Source organism: Nipponia nippon, unplaced genomic scaffold (assembly GCF_047370975.1).
Source record: "Nipponia nippon isolate SJK-2023a ecotype South Korea unplaced genomic scaffold, ASM4737097v1 scaffold_10, whole genome shotgun sequence".
Classification (NCBI taxonomy): Eukaryota; Metazoa; Chordata; class Aves; order Pelecaniformes; family Threskiornithidae; genus Nipponia; species Nipponia nippon.
In genome coordinates, this window is record NW_028262291.1 from 31,808,564 (window position 1) to 31,829,638 (window position 21,075).

The 21,075-nt window shown below is 41.8% G+C and overlaps 1 protein-coding gene across 9 annotated transcripts in view; it reads right to left on the minus strand.

The window, feature by feature from the left end:
• Positions 1-21,075, minus strand: part of RGS6 (regulator of G protein signaling 6) — a 288,240-nt gene that overhangs the window by 138,458 nt on the left and 128,707 nt on the right. Inside the window, exons 1-2 of one of the 9 annotated variants that reach the window (XM_087746415.1) lie at positions 6,484-6,533; positions 6,316-6,370 (exon numbers count right to left, since the gene is read on the minus strand). The exons of 7 other annotated variants lie outside the window; for them this stretch is intronic. In XM_087746415.1, coding sequence (XP_087602541.1) covers positions 6,316-6,321 — 6 coding nt within the window. In that variant the 5' untranslated portion in view covers positions 6,322-6,370; positions 6,484-6,533. Of the gene's footprint in view, positions 1-6,163; positions 6,220-6,315; positions 6,371-6,483; positions 6,534-21,075 lie in introns of those variants that run through there. One more of the 9 variants, XM_087746414.1, reaches the window with a different exon arrangement.

Here is a 21,075-nt window from a genome sequence, read left to right on the forward strand (position 1 = left end):
ATTTTGTAGGGAAACTTGCATGACTACTGAAAGTTTTTCCAAATATAGTTTCTATATTAAAAAAATCTATTATTATCTGAACTACTGTGCTTTGAATTAACATATTTTTCCTCTGGAGCTCAACATTTTAAAAAAAGTACCTACCAGAACAAGTTCCTCATTCAATCCGCACTATTCTCATTAGACTTAGCTAGTGCCACGTTTCAGAAAGCTGCTCAAATAGTAGGAACGATTGTGACCATTTTCATGCCACATCAGTAGTATTTTATTGACTTCACCAAACTACTCCAAACGTGTATCAGCATAGGTAGACTAAAACTCAGGGCACGTGCACTAAGTGGCAACAGGGATACCTGGGCTTATTCTGCACTGAGATTTCTGGGCTTTTTCTCCAAAGTCAGCTGTGCACGAACCTGCGGCACTACGTCCTGCCGAACAGGTAGTGAGTCCTGCAGCGCTGCACCGCGTCCTGTGCCTCAGCTCCCTGCCTGCGGGTGGGTCCCAGACCCTTGCTCCATTATGTACTGTAGACATTCCCCCATGCCCAGTGTCTCTGTACTGATTAAATATCACAGGATCTGATTCAGCAGCATATGAATCCTATTTCTTATTGACTGAATCCTGTTGGTTTTATTGGAATTAGCTCAGACTTGGACAAGCCTAAAGCAGCAATGAATCAGACAAAGTGCTTCCGAACTCTGGCTCTGCAAAAGACTAAGCACTACCATTCCTTGTTTTCAAAACTTTTTTTTAATTTTAAAGAAGATTTTCAGTTCTTTGCAACTGAAAGACTTAATTATTCTGCTGGGTAAATTAGGAACACATACTGGTTTGCCTCCTGCATAATCCCTTCAAAGAACTCGAAAATATTTTCTAGTCCTTGAAAACAACTGAGCAGTTTCAAAATGTCAAGTTGAATTTGGCATAAGAATAAAATTAAGAAATTGCCTTTTATTTTCATCACATCACTGTACCAAGGATGCACACTGCAAATATTTTTCCCAAATCAAAAAACAGGCAGTGCAAAAGTAACTGGCAATTTCTTCCTTCTGTGTAACTATAGCCTCCCAGTGAATAATTTTCCAGCTGGCAGCTGGTTTGCTCGTATCATTTTCTTCCCATTAGTCCTGGTTTAAGCTTAGAGATACCAGGGCCAACTGGGACATGGCTGCTGCACTGATGAGATCTTCCAGCTCCCAGCTGATGGATGACCCACCAGGGCACAGCACCAGCCCACACACGCTGCCCCACCACCGCCAGGGAGAGGCCAGGCATCACGATAGGAGAGCTTGAGGGAGAAACGCAAGGCTTCTGCACTGTGCGGTTCTCCAGGGAGAACAGACTCTGGTCTAAGTAAGAAGCAACAGAAAAGTAAGTTTCTCCATCTCCAAATTGTATGCTGTTCACATTTTACAGTTCTTGGTAGTCTCCACAAAATCCTGCTCTGACTTTGTGAGGATGAGAAGAGGAATAAGTTAAACTGATAGGTCTTAGGACTGAATGTACACTAGGAGGCAGATGTCTGGAAAGAGTCTATGTATGGACTATATGATTTCAGAGACTTTCAGATGGAATTATGCACTGTATCTTGCACATAGTAGGCTGAACTATGGAAAAATGTTTACAGCTATACCACGAGCCATGAGAAATTAACACAGTTATTTTTGAGTTGTGACACTTGCCAACACTTAACTGAAGAGCAGAAACCTTTTGATGGGAATAGTGCCTGTTTCAGGTGAGAACAGCAAAGCATGGCTTGGGAGCAACATCACTCTGCTCCAGATCAGCTCTAAAAAGGACCTGGAAGCTTTAAAAACTGGAGATCAGGCAATAAATATGCCCATATGTTATTCAGTCTAATTCTTCTAGAATAAAAGCAACCATGTAAGTGACAGAGAGACCAGATTACCTTTTCCACCTAACTGTTTCCTGCAGAGGAGGAAAGAGGCAAGCGCAGAGACCGGAGGCTATAGACGGATTGGATTAAATGCTGCTGTGCAACATCTAAGCAGCTGGGGAGCCACATCAGGTGGGGCTGGCCACAGGGCAGCGTGAGCCAAGCACTGCCTCCTCCCTCCCAGGGAGGTACAGGAGACTGCCACACCGCCATAGCCCACAGGGTCTTCTCCATTTCAGACTTAGATGAAGAGGAGGGACTCACGAATCACTTCTCCCTTTTGAGCAGTACAACATAGGATGCAAGAACACAAAAACAACGGTGCAGGGTCAGACCAGAAATCCACCCACTCCTGCACCCTGCCTAAAACACGGGTCGATAGCACACATCTAGAAAAAAAAGTGAAAGGACTAAGCAATTGCAAAGATACTTCTTCTAAATCTATTCCTGTAGACTAATTGTGGCTCCTGGACATTTTATTTGGTACTCAGACTTGAGGGATTTTTTTTTTTTATTTTTTTTTTTAAAGGGCTGCTTTCCACTGACTGCAGAACATCATCTTTACAGGTGTGGACTTGACAGGGCAAGTATCATCCTTGCTCCAACTGCCCCTTGTAATGCAATAATGCTACAGCTGATAATTTCATGTCACACATGCCTTCCAGCACTCAGGTGAGCTTATAAAGCTACTTTGACAAATGAAAAAAATGAGCTGAGGAGAGAGTGAATCACCTGCCCACAGCTATGAGAAAAGTTAGCAAGAAAGTTAAAAGCAAGTCCACAGCTTCGGAATTTTGATTCTGCTTTAAAAACTGAGTCTATCCTTTTACATGTCACTTGTGAAGCCTTCAAAAAAACCTAGAGAAACTAAAAACTGTTATTGCCTTCACATTATGCCTGAAAGTGCCATTTTCATGGCTGTATAGACAATGACATTACAGAGGGTGACAAAAATCAAGGTAATAGTTTGTGAAGTGTTGCGAGTACAGCCTGTTTAACTGTTCAGTGACAGTGTCATCATTAAGGTCTTCATTCAGAAAAGCACGGGAGCATATACCTACACCATCCCTACTACATAGAGCGCCTGCTTAAGTTCTGAATCACTTATTTGGGGAGTTAGATGTATATTTACTGCCCTTTCAAAGAGGGATGGTTTGCTGATGTGATAACTATGTAAGATTGTAAAATGTAACCACAAAGGAAATTAATTCAGTCTTTCAGGAATAATACCATCCCACCACACAAGCTAACTGGGCAGGGCCTGAAGCTGAACCAGTAGAGGGAACCCAAATGCTGCACACTCCAGCTGCCACCCAGCAGAAGCAACGTTATTAACATGCAAACATACTGGTGAGAGCTCCCTGCTTTTAAGCTGCAGCACCGTCCAACTGAGGCTGCAGCATGCCTGCTTCTGCTAGAACAACCTAGAAAGACAAACCGTTCTTAGTTGCCTCATGGTCTGCCATGGATATATGGACATTTTGGCCTACTCACATTGAATTTCTTGAATTCATTTTTAAAGGACAAATATATTAAATGTAACATGTTTGTACAGACTAACCTAGATGATTTACATTTTCCAGCTTTACTGCTTCATTCACATTATGCTTGTCTTCTATTACACCACATAATCTAATGTTCAGAGTATGCACAATGATGAAGAACACCTGAAAGGAAGGAAGCCATGTAAGGACCCAATCCACAACTTCGCTATCTTAATTTTATATATATATATATATATATATATATATATATATATATATATCTCTGTTTGGGAGCACATTTGTACTGTTTTCTCACTGTATATATTGGTTTGGGGGTGGGGGTTGTTGCCATTGATACAGGTTTTTCTGGCACAAAAAAATTACAAGTGGGAGTTTCTCCCCCGCTGCCTGAGAATTTCTTCTGCTTAAGTGTTTTGGAAAAGCTACAGTGGGTTTCCCATGAGTTTTCTGGCAGCCTACATGAATCCCTTTTCAGCATCTTGGACTGAATTTGCATGTGAAAACAGATTACCCTAAGACAATTACAATGTCAACTGATTAAGAAACTCCTGCACTGTCTAGGGTTGTGGAATTTATTTAAAAAGGACAATGAGGACTTTGTGGACAAGTGAACACACTTGGAAGACTTTAGGAAGCTTGAAAATTGCTTTTTTCTTACAGCATCGCATTCTGTGGGAGAGCTATTGGCTTCTCCATAAGTTAAATCCAGTCAACCACACACCATTTCTTTCCTGTTGGACTGTCCATAGCAAAGTTTCACACACTCTTTCAACAAGAGCGCATCTGTATCCGTTCCTCCCGAGGACGTGAGCACTCAATAGATACTCCACAGAGTGATAAAGGCAGCAGAGCCACGTGAAAACAGTTCATGGAATCAGAGGAACCCTCCACCAAGCCAGACCAATATGGAACTGAATAGTAACTCCGCGCTCACTTTATCCACTGCCTTCACGACTCCATAAAACATGATCAACCCTCCTTCAGCCTTCTCTCCAAACTGAGGAATCTCAGCCATTTCAGCACCTCCTCATAAGATGGCTGCTCTATGTCCTCGATGATTTGAGTTGCCCTTCTCTGCATGTTCTTGAACTCCACCACGTCCTCCTTGAGATGTGGACACCACAAACATTAGCTTGCATAGACTTCATATGAGGAGCAAAAGTATTTGCTGGCTTCCCTAATGTCATCTCTGTCAAAAATCTGTAATTGCCTCCAGCCCTGTTTCCTCTACGAAGATAATCTGCTGCTGACACCTGTTGTCAGCAGTGAGGATAGTTTAACAGGGACCGAACATACTCTAGTGAAAATAATCTCAAGGCCACATTGCATGAAGCTGGACTTCAGAAACTGCAAATGGGTTATATCCTCCCCCACCCCCAGAAAAATAAAGAAAACAGTGGAAAAAGAAGGGGTTTTGCATGGATGCAAAGCCAGGAAATTTGTCACAGATGTTACTTGCACAACTCCCCAATTTGCCTGGAGAGAAAGGATGAACTGAAGGGGCTGGGAACCATGAAGTGGGAAGTTCATTCTACTAATGTTTACATGGAGAAAGAAAAGTACCAACCCTCTTGTATTTTTAGACCAGAAACATGAGATCATAATTCATTATGTCAAGCACTGATATAGGTTTGGGGAGGAAAAAAAAAGTAGGTTCTGGCTTAATTTGGAAGCACATTGGATGAACCCAAAAGCAGGTCTGTGCTGCTGTGATTTATAACAGGATATTGCAATAGCTGGATAGAAGTAGATTTATATGGCCTGTATGTAATTTAGATCCAAAAAGAGAGGCAGTGTCACTTATAATGAGCCTTAGCTGTGAGGTATGTCCCCCATTCTCGTGCTTGTCAGGCATTTCAATTATCTCCCTTGTACGTTGTTATAAATAAAGCTGCAAGGAGATGTTCTAATCCAGGCTGTCTGGAAAAACCAAGGGCTCAAAGGAGCCAAGAGTCACTCGTGTAATAACTGGGTTTTAACTCAGAACTACTGAAATCAGTGATCATATTCATACACAGAGAAAAACACAGTGTTTTCCTACCACAAAAGTGCAGTTGTATTTATCTCACCAGTGATACTCAACAGTCACCGCCATCTCCTGATTTGAAACGCAAAAAACTCTAAGACATACGCAACGTGCCCTTCTGAAATCCCGTTTCCACCAGCTGGCTTTCTGGCCAAGGGAAGTTCAGCCTTACTCTCAAAAGCACATAATTTCAGACGCTGGCAACTGTGCTGCTATCCGAATTGCAAGACAGTTGTACTAACATTGACTAACTTAGTTCTACAACCTTTTTCCTTCACCTTTCATCTCCTCTCCACAGTTTGTCCTGTGCTTTGTCACACGCAACATTTCTCTCATTTCAAAAGACTATTATACAAATAAAAAATTTTATAGCATTCATAATGTAGAATATATCTATTTTATACTTCATATAACACTGTACATACATATGATAGCACCACTTACATATTATCAAGTTAAATGGACTCTATTTTGCTGCTTTGCAAATATATTTCCTGACAAGTCAAGTGCTTTTTACAGAGAATATTACTTTCCTGAATATTAAATTCATCCTACACTAACAGAAACGTTCTCCAGTCCTTTCTCACATACAGGCAGCCTTTGCTAAGACTTATCTTTTGTTTGTTAAAACTCTTTTTAGCTTTAATAAGCTACAGCTTCAAAATATTAACTACAGTTACAAAATACAGAGTCTGAAAGTCAATTCTTGAACTAAGACGACTACTGTTTTCTCACCTGCACATCCATCCAGACCCCTGAGATCCCAGGAAATGCAGCTCAGAACACCAGCTTGTGCACAGAGCAGTGTGAGAGAGGTAAGGGGAACGAGCAGAGGGGAGTAAATACCCAATCTTAACCACACCCAGAAACAGGGCAGCCTCACTTACCTGCATTGATTTCACCTCAGCAGTTGCTTTCCAGGAGCTTTCCTAGAGATGATGTCTATAAGGAGCCAACCAAGAAGTATAGATAATTTCAAACTGGGCAGACAGCCACCTCTACCTTTAAAATGTCTAAAATGCAATCCTGAAAGGTACAACGCAATTTTACATTACCAGAGGACACCTTCTGCTTTCACCTCTTGAAATTCAAAGAGCTAATTAACAATGTATTGTTTTTCTGTGACTGGAGGGCAGGTTAAATTTAACCTAATTCCTCTGCCACAGAAGGTGACAGCATTTAAAGGCACCACTACCAGCATCTTCTTGCTCTCAATTACTTATGCTTCTGGACTTACAACTTACTGGTAGTATAAGGAAGCACATACTGCTCCACTACTAATTTGTTTCAAATTTCAACTAGGAATTAAATCCCCCATGGTAACCTCAAACATCACACAGCACTTTACCAAATACGTATCTTCCCAACAAGGAGACGGTACTTGGATCCACTGTGTACTTTTCATCCGACATTGCCATGTTTACAAAACTTAATTACCCTTCCATGACAAGATGGGAACTGCTACGTTAATAACCTGTACCACTCTGGTATAGTGTCTTTAGGACCACAATAATGGTCGGGCCAGTTACTGTATTTTTCCACCCCGGGGAGTGGTTAAGCACTGGAGGAGGTTGCTCCCATAAAGCTGAGAATTATCTAGCCAAAGGGCCTCCTGAAGTGGCAAGTAGCCAAGCTAAGGCCAGGCCAGGTCCCAAAAAAGGGGCTTTTTGGAAAATGGCCTTGTTAGAAAAACGGTGTGCACACTGGTAGATACCTCAGAAAAAAGGTGCGACCTGTTTTGTAGTTGTAAAAATATTTTTCAAGTGTGCTATTGTTCGTAGAAATTATACTTCACCTTAAAAAGGCTGCTGAACCACTGGTTATTACTAGCATTCAATAAATAATACAAATAATAACCACCATGGAAGTGACCCGGATTTACCAGTTCATCAGTTATGCTGCGAACCCATCTCCTAAACTGGCTGTGAAGCGAAAAGGTAACTTAAGTTCAGTACAATATTTATACATATACATAATACTGCTAATTGTGCGATTACACTGCCAGAAAAGAGAGGAAAAGGGAGCTCCCTTACACTTTGTTGAGTTTGGAGCACACTCTGGAGTTCTGCTAAACTACGAAACGATAGGGAGAGTGAAGGGATGCGAATGAATTGGTTGTACTTGCAAGAGATGCCCTGGAACGCACCATGTGCTTCCCAGCTTAGCACAGGTGATGAGCAAGCACGTATACATACACGCACACACAACCCTCCCACGAAGGGATATGTATGCATTTTATAAGGATGAAGGCGTGCCCCTCTTCAAAGAATGCTTTGCAAGAAGGGCGGGAAGCAGAGGTTTTGCCATTATTCTATTTTAAAGCATCTGCCTAGAAACATTTTAATTGCTTACCAGCTACAAATAAATGTATTGCAAGCGGACATAAATATAGATTCATTTTGAGGCAATTGGCATGATTACTTTCCTTAAGTGATGAAAATTACTGTGTAAACCAAAGTCATAAACTGAGCGAAATGATTGACTCCCAAACCACCCTCCAAGCATTAAAATCTCCAAATCGGTAGTAAAATACTTTTATGTTCAAGTAAATATTTCTTCCTTCTACTGATGCTTAAACCTAGGAATCCTTGGTGGAAATTGTTACCACTGGAACTTTTTATCAACATAATTAATAATGAAGACAACAGCAAAAACAACTGCTAATGATTATGCTATAAATTTAATTAACAGGAATGAAAAAAGTGAAATTTTAATTGACTCAAGTGTCATACACAAGTGTAATACAGGACGGTCAGGCAACCATGGGACCATATTAATCCCCATGGTAACAGAAAAATGGTAAGTGGGAAGATCAGGGAAGACTTCTTTTTTTGCAAATCATATAAATACCAAGAATGTCATCTATATTATTACTAATTTTTATGTGATCACTATAAAGAGCTGAAGGCAAGTTAAAGGTTGATTAGGGGCTGGGAAGACATATACAGAAAATACTTCATAAAAGTATAGAAAGTACAGAAAGTATAGTAGTAATCTGAAAGATGCTGTAACCTCCCCAAACAAACCCATCCTGAAAGAGAAGTAACGGGAACTGTAAGAGCAGAGCCACACATGGTAGAAGTTGTTAGTGCTACTAAAGCTGCATTTATGTAATTTGAAAGATTCAGAAAATTAGTGCAGAAGAAATGTAAGTGAGAGTGAGGAAAGGATTTCTATCTCTAATAAATGTAGGGAGGATGCATTTGCCCAGAGAGAAGTCAGGACAAAGCAAACCTGGAGAAGAAAACAGGAGCTTTCCAATCCCCAACCAGTTTAGCTACTGGAGCAGCTGGGGGGAACTGGCTTTCAGCACTACCTAGAATTTCCATGTACTGTTTTAGATTTCCCTTTTTTAACATTGACCACAGCTTTGCATGCAAGAATAAGAACCACTTTGCTAAATTTAATCTGTTTTCTTTAAGCTTGTTCAATGATATTATTGTTCTCAGGTAACTTGCAATACTCTGGGAGCAATGTATCTCCATAATAAAGAGCTGAGAATTCAGCAGCATGTCTCCCACTGCAGTCTGATTTTACATAGCACTTACCACTGCACAGAATTGCTGATGTCATTATTTTTAAAATGTGGGGTTTTTGCATAAATTGGACTTCAAAATGGTGTAGTACATTGCCATGCTCCACAGTTGGCATGGTTTGAGAAGTAGCCTTGGTCTCAGCACCACAAGCTGGGGTGGGAAGCTCAGTTCTACCCGCCGGGAGTATTGTCCCCAGAGCAGCCCCCCGAAGGCAGCACAGGGCAGCAGGAGTCCCCCAAGCTCTCTGGGGTCCCTGTGATGGCTTCAGCACACACACAGCCCTGTTCTTCCTCCTTCGCGTGGTGGCTCTGCTGGTGTGGTAACCCTGCACCCGCCCTTCTCTGCTTTCTGCTGCCTCCACCAGCTCCTCCAGGACTCGACAGGCTTCACAGTGGAAAAATGCAGAGATTAACTCAGATCACGTTTCTAGATGTGAGTCTGGAAAGACAAGACTATAAGGGAAATGAACACGAAACACAACCTGAGCGTCCGTTGAGGAAAAGGCCACCCCATGGCTGGTTCCACCACCTATCACCAGGGTCTCCTCCATCACTCCAAGCCTCACCAACCCACACTGCGGAGAGCAGCTGCACCCTTCCTGAGCTCTGCCCACACCTCTCCATCCTTACATTCCTCTGGAGGCAAAGTTTGGATACAAGTTCAAATGCCTGTTGCTGCTCTGCCTGGGACTTGGCAGCTGGGGTTTGAGTTGTGATGTCCCCTGCCTGGCACTCCACGGGCCAGGGACATCAACTGCATAAGCACCAGGGATGAGCCTTTACCCAGGGTCCTTACTCAGGCTGCTGGTACACCCCATCTCCACTGCTCCTGCTATTAAGGACTATCAGTACATTTATAGTAAATACGACACCACACTCGGTTATGCAGACTTTCTGTGAAACTCATGACTTGGGGTTTGTTACCAGATTCCTGGCGTGATCCCACAGACCAGAGGCTGGGTACCAGGTTACTCCCACTGTCTCATCTGGAGAAGAAAGCCCCGTTGTTTTCTGCCTTCTGAGGCAGGAAATTTTTGCTCAGGTTCTTCTGTCATGCTTATCATCTGGATTTCTATCTTGTGAATTCTCAACTGTTTAATTAAAAAGAAGCTGGTAATTACAGAATTAAAGTTTAAACCTTGGAATTATTTCTTGATAGTGGTTTATTTGCTTATTTAAATCAGGTGCCTGATATGTGCCTTCCAGCTACCCAGCAACCCTGTACTGCAGTGCTGAAGAAAGGCACCCATTTTGAGGTGGTTTTTTTTTTTCCTGTGATATTCTGAATCATCATGACACCAATTCTTGAAGAACAGATAGCTATTTACCTCCTTGACACAAAACAGCGGCGGTATGTCTGTATGAAGAAGGCTCAGATAAGAGGTTTTTTTCTGGATTTCCTTTCTGGTGATTGGGTGTGTTGCTAATCCTTACAATGCTCTCAGTTACTCCAGAGACTGAAACGTTACAAAAACCATCTAATACCCATAATCATCTGTGAGACAGAGCTAAGTGAGCTGCTATGAACACTGAGCAAGGATTTGTCAATTTTATACTTCCAGAATTAGAAAAATTCCGATGTTTTGATACAACGAAAGGGTGTCTGACTGAAGAATAACTGTTCTCACCACAGTTTAATTTTTTATACACTCTCAGTTGCTAAAATGTTGTTATACTTTCTGACACAATATTATGTTTCAGCGTGTTTGGTGGAAGAGCACACTACTTCACCGAACGCAAGCACTTCATCAGAGGGAGAAGTTATTAGATCTGTGTTTCTATCTCTTTTAATGTAACTATGGACACTAAGGCACTTCAGGCAAAATCCTGAGGGGGCAAAGAAACGTCAAAATAAGAAAGACTGAAGCATAACTAGGTATATACAACAGAGAGAAAATACTGCCATTTAAACATAATATGCTTGGATATATTTCAGTGTTTTCCTGCTGCTTGAAACAATTTGCATTATCTTTGTAAGGATGCAATAGTGGAAATGAGCAAGCTTATCAGATACAGTTTCTGTGATACAATATTTTAGAATTAATAATTAATATTCTGATTTTACATAATTAACTCTCTTGTTATGAAATGAAAGCTATATATCAAATAGTTGGTTAAAACAACTTTTTAAACTTTCTCTGATTTCCAGAACACGAGTTTCCACAGAATTAAAATGCAAGAAAGAAAACATTCACAGTTAAATTCAAGCACCAGAAAATGTGAGGCTGTTAAATGATTCTTTCTTTTGCTACCAAACGTAAGTAAACAGTGCTTCAAAATTAGCAAGTCAATGTTTGGATTAAAATTGCAAAAATTTGTTCTGGTGTGGAGCCATTAAAAAAAAAAGAACGAACATAAATAAAAATAATGAATTGTTGTTCCCAGCCATTTGTTACATTAGTGTTTCCCAAACATAAGATGAAGTTAGTCAGAGGACAACTTGGTAGCCCTCTTATACAGAATTCCACCAGACTCAGCGAGTTTGCCTTGCCAGGATCCATGCAAACATCTCCCGGCAACTCTCCTCAGCTTTGCTCTGCGGTCCCCTGACTCCTTTCATCTGCATTTTCTTTCAGTCTTGGGATTCAAGAAATTCCAAATCCGAATGCAACAGTCTGCCACGGACTTGGTCATGCCAGTCTTTTCTCAGTGCCATCATCTGATCACTCTGATGCTCTGTGAGTTTGATGCAAAACAAGACAAGCCTAGATAGTTTTAAAGATACTCACTCTACAAATAACTGCTTTGGGTGGAGAAGGTCTGAGTTAAGAAGGCCATAACATCCACAGCTTGGTAACTAAATAACAAGTGGTCATGATAACATGGCCCTCCAATCCACAACCCCCTGATAAAATTCAGTTCCTTTCAGGTTTCAGTTCAAACACCTAAATCTATACACCCCACCCAACCGCCACTCAACTTCCTTACATAAACACAAACCAGGATGTAACACGTCAAACTCCAGACCTCAGGACTTGGATACAGTACATATTTCTAGAAGCAGTGAGAGGTGCAATATCAATGAATTTACCTTCCTTCAGTAAGCAGAAAATCTGTTGCATGCTGAATAAATTTGCCTTTCAAACCACTTGATTTAGCTGAGCCACCCTCCTGACCCCCTCTGCCTCAAGCAACAGACGTGTAGGATCAGAGACGCATCCACAATGGCAGCCCTGCACATCGCACTTGCAGCTGGTCGGTGAATGGCCCACCAGGCACAGCAGCTATTTGTACTTGGTCAGTGTGCTTGTATATACTTTATTCACGTGTATATGTACGTAGATAAAAACTTGACTGTGTGCACAGGCAGAAACACTGGGAGTAGTTCAAGTGTCTTGTGGGAGCACCAATGCTACCACCACCAACCGCCCGTGACACGGCCCCGACTCAAGTCAGCACCCCTGTTCTCACTCCCCCAGCCACGGGGACGTGAATCACAGTTGTGCTCTGCACTCGTTGCAAGAGCAGATTGTATGCAGGTGGCACCGCCTGCTACAAGAGCTTTATTTTTTGTCAGCCTACCCTTGAAATTCTTGGACTCTATTTTAGAAGGCTCTTCTGAGTGAGAAGAAACAGCAATAAAGGACAGTGGTTGGGGTTTTGAAACGTTTTGTTACTACTGTCGTCAGAAAAATAAGTGTGAACGCATCAAGCAGCTGAACACAGGCTGGCCACTGTGGGCTTCAGGCTTGGTATTTCTGTTATGGCAATCTCTCACGGAAAGGCAGGAGAAAAACTCTCCAATAATGTGCTTCCTCCCATGTCACTGGCATATTTCTGTTGCTTAGACAGCAAGAAATGGGGTAGGAGCAGCGAGTAAGGCACTAGCCAGCTACCACTTAAAGCCCACGCAGATGAGTCTGGCACCACCACCTTTGTCTTCCTGCACTACCAGTGCTACCAGGTATTGTTTGCGATCAGCTGTGGCTCACAGATTTGGAAGACCCCAGGAGACAGCAGACTGCAGCGCCTGAGGCATTTGCGAGCAGCCAGGAGGAGCCCAGCGGTTGCAGTGCCCTCCAGTAGTCCCAGAGCATGAGCTGCACCAGCATTAGCCTGACTCTGGTGGGACAGAGACTGAGAAAGGGAATTCAGGTTGAATAGTCCTGCCAACTTCAGCTGCCCCAACTGCACCTTCAGCATGCCTGAGGCACCCATCCTTCTTGCTGCATGTCTATAAGATGACAGCACTCATGTTCGTGCCTGTGAGAAACAATCATAGCTGCTTACTTGTTGCCATCGTCATGCCCAACTATTTTTTAGTCAAAATAACGACACATCTTGAAAATACAGAAGCTCCTGCTCTTCCTAGATTCAATTTAAAGATATATATGGGGACTGATCTTGGTAGCGCTGCCACACACAAACTGATGTTCAGATACAAAAAAGCTGGTGACAACCCTTATTTACGGTGTGAGTGCTTCCTGTCCTGTGGTCTCTCTTTGGGTGAGCTGATTTAGCCAGGTAAGACTGTTAAAGAGCATGACTCCTTCTCCTGGGCTTGTAATTTGATTTCAGCAAGTCCCTTCTTATTGATCTTAGTTCTAAGTTAAACCAAGTTTTGCAAGTATTTCTTGCTTTAAGTATTTCCTGCCCTCACCGCACTGTCTGTTCATTTCCCTGAGCAGGCTGGGTATCCTCTTCAAGTAAGCAAGAGTCTCTTTAACTAAGCAAGAGCATTATGGGTTGATACACAACACGAGGACATCCAAATAGAATTTTTCAAAAATGTCCACTGCCCAAGCCTCCTGATAGCACAGGGCTGTTCCCCACCTGCATCCCCCTCTTCCAGTCCATCCACCACAGAAACCAGAAAAAGCAACAAACACTCTCACGCCACCTTGAAAATAATAAGCCTATCTACACTTATCGCACAGTCCCAACACAATAATTAACGTAACGTTTTCTAGCAAAGAGCAAACCTTCTGGCCAATAGCCATATGCCAATAGTTTCCAGGGCTGGCAGCTCAGAAAAAACTCACCTCACTATATCCATTTCCCCTTCAAAGCTGGGGAAAAATACACTTTAATTATAAAAATGTACAAGGAAACGCTCAGCAAATAACTTATTGAACTGCTGTGGTTCTCTTGTGTTACATCGATTTAGTGGTCAGGTGTGGCTTCTGGGTTCGGAAGACACAAGGAGAAAGGGCAATTTATGTTACAAAATATCCGTGGACATGAACCTAAATCACAGAACATACTCAGTGGAATTTCCCTTTCATAAATATCAGTTATTACTCATAGCAATAATTCAACCTATAAGCCAAAATATTAGTCTCTAAAAGTTATTTCTTAGTTGCAGTTACAATCTCAGTCAAAAGCCCAGAGCTTTGCCTGGAAGATAACTAGAGGCGAGGGAACCAACAAAGCCATGTTACTTACGTGAACTGTCAAAATGTGAGGCCCGAGAGATTTTGCTTCTATTCATACTTACTTAGGACTTTTGCTTTTCTGTAGCTCTAGAATCAGTGATTATGTAGGCATAACAATTCAGATGAGATTTTTCTAAGCTGACCCTTAAAACACAAGTTTAGCAAGACTGTATTATTTTAAACATTGTTCTCTAAATGTGGCATCTGCCCTTCAAAAGGCTTTGCAGATAACAAGCTAGAGGAAATTTTTTCTCCCATTCAGTTGCTCACTTGATATATTAAAATATAAAACCTAAACAAAAATGTAAAGATAAAGAAGCAACTTTATAAGGCACGGGAGGAATTTAAATAAACTCATTACACAATCATTGTATTAGGCTTACAGAGGCCAATCTTTTGTTTAAAGAAAAGGAGATTTATATTTAGTGAATGGTGAAGACAGGGAAGCAGAAAAGATTTGCTGTTACAGACAACGTACAGAATTATTAGACAAATTGTAATTGTGCAAAAAGCTGCAATGAAAGCCCTCAGCCTTCATCTCCAGAGGTACAGCAACCCCACACTGAAGCCAAAAGCTTCTGCAGCCCAAAGCAGCAGGCCTGGCCTCATCTCTCCTTGCCTCTCTCCGGCTGGGAGGCACCTCACAGAAAGTTGATCCCTGCTGTGTTTCTCCAGGGAAGCTGGTGGGTCTCTCCAGCACCTGAAGACCGAGACCACTGCTAGATCCATTTCTCTCCTTTATGCCCTCTAAATTTTTTACATGCAGACGTACATTGGTCCCCACGTAGCCAGCTGTACCCATACGGATGCCGTGACAACTCCTGCTCTGCAGGAGCTGGCTTCATGCTCCTGGGATAGAGAGGCTGAATTTATGAGCTAATTGCTGAAACAGGGACAGAAGGTTTCTGTGAATTGGGGTAAATCACAACGGTATTTTTATTCATGTACATCTAAAAGCTATCATTAATGTGGGACTTTGAGCATTGCTAGGTGTCACACTTTCCCCCCAGGGTGGACCTTTCCCTCATTCCTCCTCCCGTGGTCATGAGAACAACGGTGAGAAATCACTCACCCACCAAACCCACCAAATCTGACACTCAGCTCAGAGCTGTCCTCAAGCTTGTAATTTCTTGCAATCTCCTGCAACCAAACGTTTCTTATTTATAGCAGACATTAATTATTGTTTCCTTATCATTAGGGTTACATATAAACTGATATTCGTGTCTGTAAGCCTCATGTTGGTATTTGTTTCTTCGTTTGTTAGTGACTAATTTAAAATGTTTCATTAAGCCTGAAACAAAAGAACTGCAGCAGGAGGTTAAACCATCACTGTGGGATTCCTCTGCTCTCTGACTACTGTTGGTATTTGAAGAAGACAAAAAATCCTTTGGACGCTGCGCATGTAATCAGACAGCGCAGCCTCTCCCCCACACTGAATGTACAACTTCCAGGTGTAGCCTTTACAGTTTGACATCCCTTCAATCCCTTTGCATGAAGGAACTGCCATGAATGGTTCAGGCCATGCTCTTCAAAAGCAAGTCATATATTCCCACTCAATATAACAGAATGTACTACGTTATCTTCTGCCTGAGCAGGGCCACACACTGGCTTTATGCTCTGACTGCTGTCTCAGCTAAAACCAACACTGAAGCAAGATGTGATTTGTTTGCAAGGAACAGCAGGGCTTTGGCATCTTAACATCCTTCAAATATCTAGATCATTTCATAGGTACCATCTCCAGGCGCCCTTGGGCCATCACTCTAATGTTACCTATCCCAGATGCTCATACTCTACTAATAAAAGCTGTTCCATAGCTTTCATTTTGTATCTCTACAAACCTCCATCTTCTGTGCAAGTGCATTTGTGTGAGTACAGGTGTATGGAAAGATGGCAGGAGATCTTCTCTCTGCTGCTGAGCGGCCTGTTGTTTATTGAGTAACCTTTTCTTTTGTGGAGGGGACGGACAAGGAGTCGTGCAAAGGGGAAGACAGACCTCTGTATTCTTGTTACTATTTTGTTTCTGGCCATAGCAAGGAAAGTACTTGACCTAATCAAGTCCTGTCTGCTGCTTGCTGAAGTGCTAAAGACATGACCTGAAACCATACAGTCTTTTAAAAATCTCCCACCATGTCAGTCTGCTATTTGGCACCTATATCAGGTTGTACGAAGAGTATCCCCCATGGTGAGTTTGCAATGGCTGCTGCCATGGGCCCAGCACATGCATTATACTATATATACCACCAAAGGCACCGCTAGCTACCTGTGGCAATGCCTTAGTCTCAGTGTCTTTCTGTTTGCTGTGGCTCTGGCCATTGCTCTCTCTTTTTCTTTTTTCTTTGTTTTTTTCCCTAAGACAGTACCTCTTCTCTCCCAGAATAGGCATCAACTTCCACAACCATGCATCTGGAAAATGAATATTTAATGAAACATAATGAAAACTTCCTGCTCGAAAAAGCATTTCCAAACACAATAAGCTACATCACCCATCATTTTCAACCCATGCAGATGTCCAAGTAATCAGTCAAGGTCCTACAGAGTGGTATTAAAATGCTGATATCAAATGAGTCACAGTTGCTTTCCATTTACAATGTGCTCTATAAATTACATGTTTTCTTTAACTTATCTAGAGAGGTATGACTTGCAACTAGATCTAGTAAATCAGAATTTTATTGTTAACTCAGTATTGGGATTAGAATTTCAGATTAAGCAGTCCAAGTACACTTGCCCTATAAAGATGTTTTCTTTTCCCAATCTCTAGATAGATACCAAGCTATGGGAAAAGACACCTCAAAGGTATTGAGCTTCTTTGATTCAGCACATGCACTCTTTTTTGAAAAGGAACAAGGACTGCAAATTTACAGATACTGGTATTTTCTACCTAAGTACATACTTAGAGTCACCAAAAAGAAAAACTGTAACTAACAGAAATCCTGACTACAGCAGAACTGCCTATCAAAAGTGGTTAGGATTTTGTTGTTCCCTTCTTTTGCACCTCTCTGTTCTATTTAGAAATCAGCAACATCTCCACATTACTACAGTGTGATCTGTAACTTTCCAATTTAAAAAAGCTGAAAAACCTGAAGAATAACTGTAGATATTCTTTTATGAAATTGGCTGTCGTGTTTATGTTCCACTATTAGTGCAGTTACTTGTAAGCACCTTCTCTAGCTCATCAGAACAATAATAGAAAAAAGGTTTATGTTGGAAGCAAAGGTTTGTTTCTCTTAGAAATCCATTACCGGTTGTCTCCTGTCCTTTACCTTTTCCCACAGCATTGCAGTGCTGTGGAATCTGAACGTTCATACAGATTGCCAATATTTTCACCATTTTTAACAAGTCATAAGGTCAACTCCTTTCAGAGGAGATAGGAAAAAGGCAGAAAACACTTTTGAAAATTCATTCACCTCCTGTTTCACATTGGTTAGTATTCTCTTTTTCTTCTTGTTGGACTGTCTGAAAATAAAACCTTAGACACAGATAATCTATTTTCAAATGTTTTAAAATAAATGTAAATGCAGGAAAGTTTAATAAAATGAAACAAAACTATTTCTGCAACAACAGGACCTATCCTGAGAAACTGTGACTTAGTGCTGCTCAGATTTTCACAGAATTCTCCCATCTTCACTCACATTGAACTCAGCAACAAGAGCAATCTCATTTGCTGGCATTATAATTTGGTACAGTGTTAGCACAAGATTCACCTGCCTTTACTAACATTAATGTGCCTTTTTCCTAGACTCCGCATAAGACCCTCCATGACCCTGGAGCCTTCACCAATGGAAGGACAGTGCTCAGGCTGGTGGGACAAAGTGAACCCAAGTTATAAATGCTGCCTGGGGTTGGTCTGTTAATCACAAAAGCACCTCTAAACACCTACTTTTAGGGTTTCCAGGAGACACCTCAGCAAAGGGAGCGACAAGAAGTCAAAGTCAATGAAGAACTCGGGGAAGCCAGTACCTCTCCTTCCTGTCCCTCCTCAGATGTGCAGGATCAATGAAACTCCCACAGGAGACTGCTCCTACAGACTTTCCTCCAGCCAAGAACTACTCTCTTGAAAAGACTGATTCAAGACAGAGTATTTAAGCCTGGTTATACAGCATACATTGTACACTGATGTGCGCTGCTTTCCAGCCGCCTTCTTTCATAAAATGCAATAGAATGATAACAAAAGAATAAAATATTTATGAAATAGGAAAGCTTCAATTAGTGTTTCTTTAAGAGAAGCAAAATGTGAAAACTCTTGTCTGCTAGTTTTCCTACAACATTGAGCTTGATCTCCCTTACAGAGGTTTTATACCTAGGTTAGTATGTAGTTTCAATAGAAATACTGTTGATTTCTACCAGCAGGACAGTGGAACCAGCCCTGCTGAGGGCCCAGCCTCAGTGATGACCTTGATCTGTCAGCGACCTTGACTCTCGAGCTGGGAGAGGGACAGACGAACGCTGAAGCCAGCAACTGGCACTGCAGCTGACTAAATCAAAGTGCTTTGTTTCCTGTCCCTGTTAATTTTAAGTGAACAGAGGAAGGAAATTTATGCTACCACTACAGGCCAAGAGATGCGGTTCTAACAACATGGAGTTGTTTTTTTAATTAATATGATTAAAATGCATTTTCTATCTAAAAAGAAATTGAATATTCAGAGTTTAATAACTGGAAGATGGGGAAAAGAGAATGCATGCTCTAAAAGCCTTCCAGGAATCCCTTGACAGGTTACTGTACCTAGTTCCCTTAAAAAATACTTCCTTGCTATTACTAGAATTGTTATGCCATGATACAGGATCCATGCAGATGGACTTCTTCCTCCCCCACCTCTCCCTGATGCCTCTTTCTCAGCCAGATGTCAGGTTTCTGTGGAGCCATGAATTCCTGTACAATATTGCTTGCAGGTGATGAAAAACCAGCTCTGGTGGCTCTTAAAAGGTACAAAATGTATTTAAAGATTAAACAATGCCAGGGCTTTCCCATTTTCAGGACAAGATATAAAAGTCATTTTTCTTTGAATTACCTGTATCTGAAGTCTCAGTTTAACACACACAGACACACACACAGACACACACAAAAATTCATACAAACACACACCCATTAAGGACTTTTTTTTTTTCCCCTGAAGGCAGAGAAAAGCAAGGAGGGAAGCTGGCAGGTACTGTTATGACTGACAGTAGCAACGTTGCAGCACTAATGTAGGTAGTTGCTACTCCACCCTTTTCTTGGTCTTTAGTAAAAGGAACATAATGACTACGAGTTGCTTTTTAAATACTTGTGAGGTAATTCAGCCACAACCATGGCAAATATGATATGTAGAGATGCAGTTCTTAGCATCCCTTTAGTACCTGCCTTTTGCTATTGCAGTGGGGCACAGAGGAGTTAAGTGCTTCAGCCGCCTCACAGAGGGAATCAGTGTCACGGGTAAGAGTAAAGAACCAGGAACACTGGCCTGTACCTATAATCACTGAGAGTACTTCCATTTCTTTATTCCCTGCATCTCCACTGTGCTTTCACATGCAGGAGTCCTTTCATTTCACCACCACCAGCTACCCCTCTAACAGTGACACCACTTAAATCGATAGCAAATGATTAAAAAATATTCTCACTGACTCATTTGCCTTAATGAGACAATCAGTCTTATTCAGAGCAGTATGCCCGAGCTAAACAAACACACACTTATTGACTGCAACCCAATCACGGCATACATTGTGAATAGATTTATTTTCTTCCAGACTCTTCTTATAAATAAAAAAGCAGTTGTTACTTTTCTTGATCAGGTATGACTGCCTCTGTCACTGTGTTGGGCTGCATGACGCACACGGAGATACTGTTTTCATTGCCCTCATTAGGATTCTCACAGGTAAGCCTGGTTGGTAACTCTGTCAGCCCTTATAGGGATTGCAGGACATAAGAGGCTGTTCTGAGTGGTTTTTTGGCTTTCTGAGAACGTTTTTTAATCTACGTGACCCACCACACAGTGGAAACTGCATTTATGCACAACTAAAATATAACTCTCCATCTCAGGAAGCAATTTCATGACAGCAAAGAGGCATCCCTCAGAGAGCAGAAAATTCATTAAGCGGTTCAGACTTTAAAACAAGATTACAACTACTCATGGCAAGTTTTCTTGGGGGTGGCATCCTTTGGCAGGGAAAAGAGAAGGAACAGGGAGGTCACATAAGACCATGTATTGTTCGGCTAAACCGAGGAACATGATCTACTGGCCAACTTACAGTCCATGTTCAGATTAATGCTAACTATACCCAATATTTTACTAGCTCCAGGTACACAGAGCAGGGCAAGAGGAATACCTGGCACCTGTTTCCACGGCATGTAGCAGAAGGTGTGCTGGGGAATGGGTATTGTGCCATGCCATGCCGTTCTGGAAGTCAGCGTCTGTCTTAGACGATGCTTTATCCTTGAAAAAGAGCAAGGAGACGGGTTTTCACACTGCTCGGGCCTCTCAGCACAACAACTACGCTAAACAGAATGATAACAAAATTAAGGACTGGAAACAACCAAAAGAGCCTTTCCCCAAAGCCCAGCTTATGCACTTAGCTAAGTCTCAGCACCAGCGATGTGGTTCACTCCCCTGGGAAGTCTTTGCATATGGGCAAAGAGCTTCCCACCAGGGCACTTCAGTGGCTGTGGAAATGGGAAATACAGAGTTAATCTTGACTCGCAAACTGTAAGACTGCCTAACTGAAGTCTGGGAAAGCCTGAGCTCTCCTTACATTTTCCCCATTGTAAT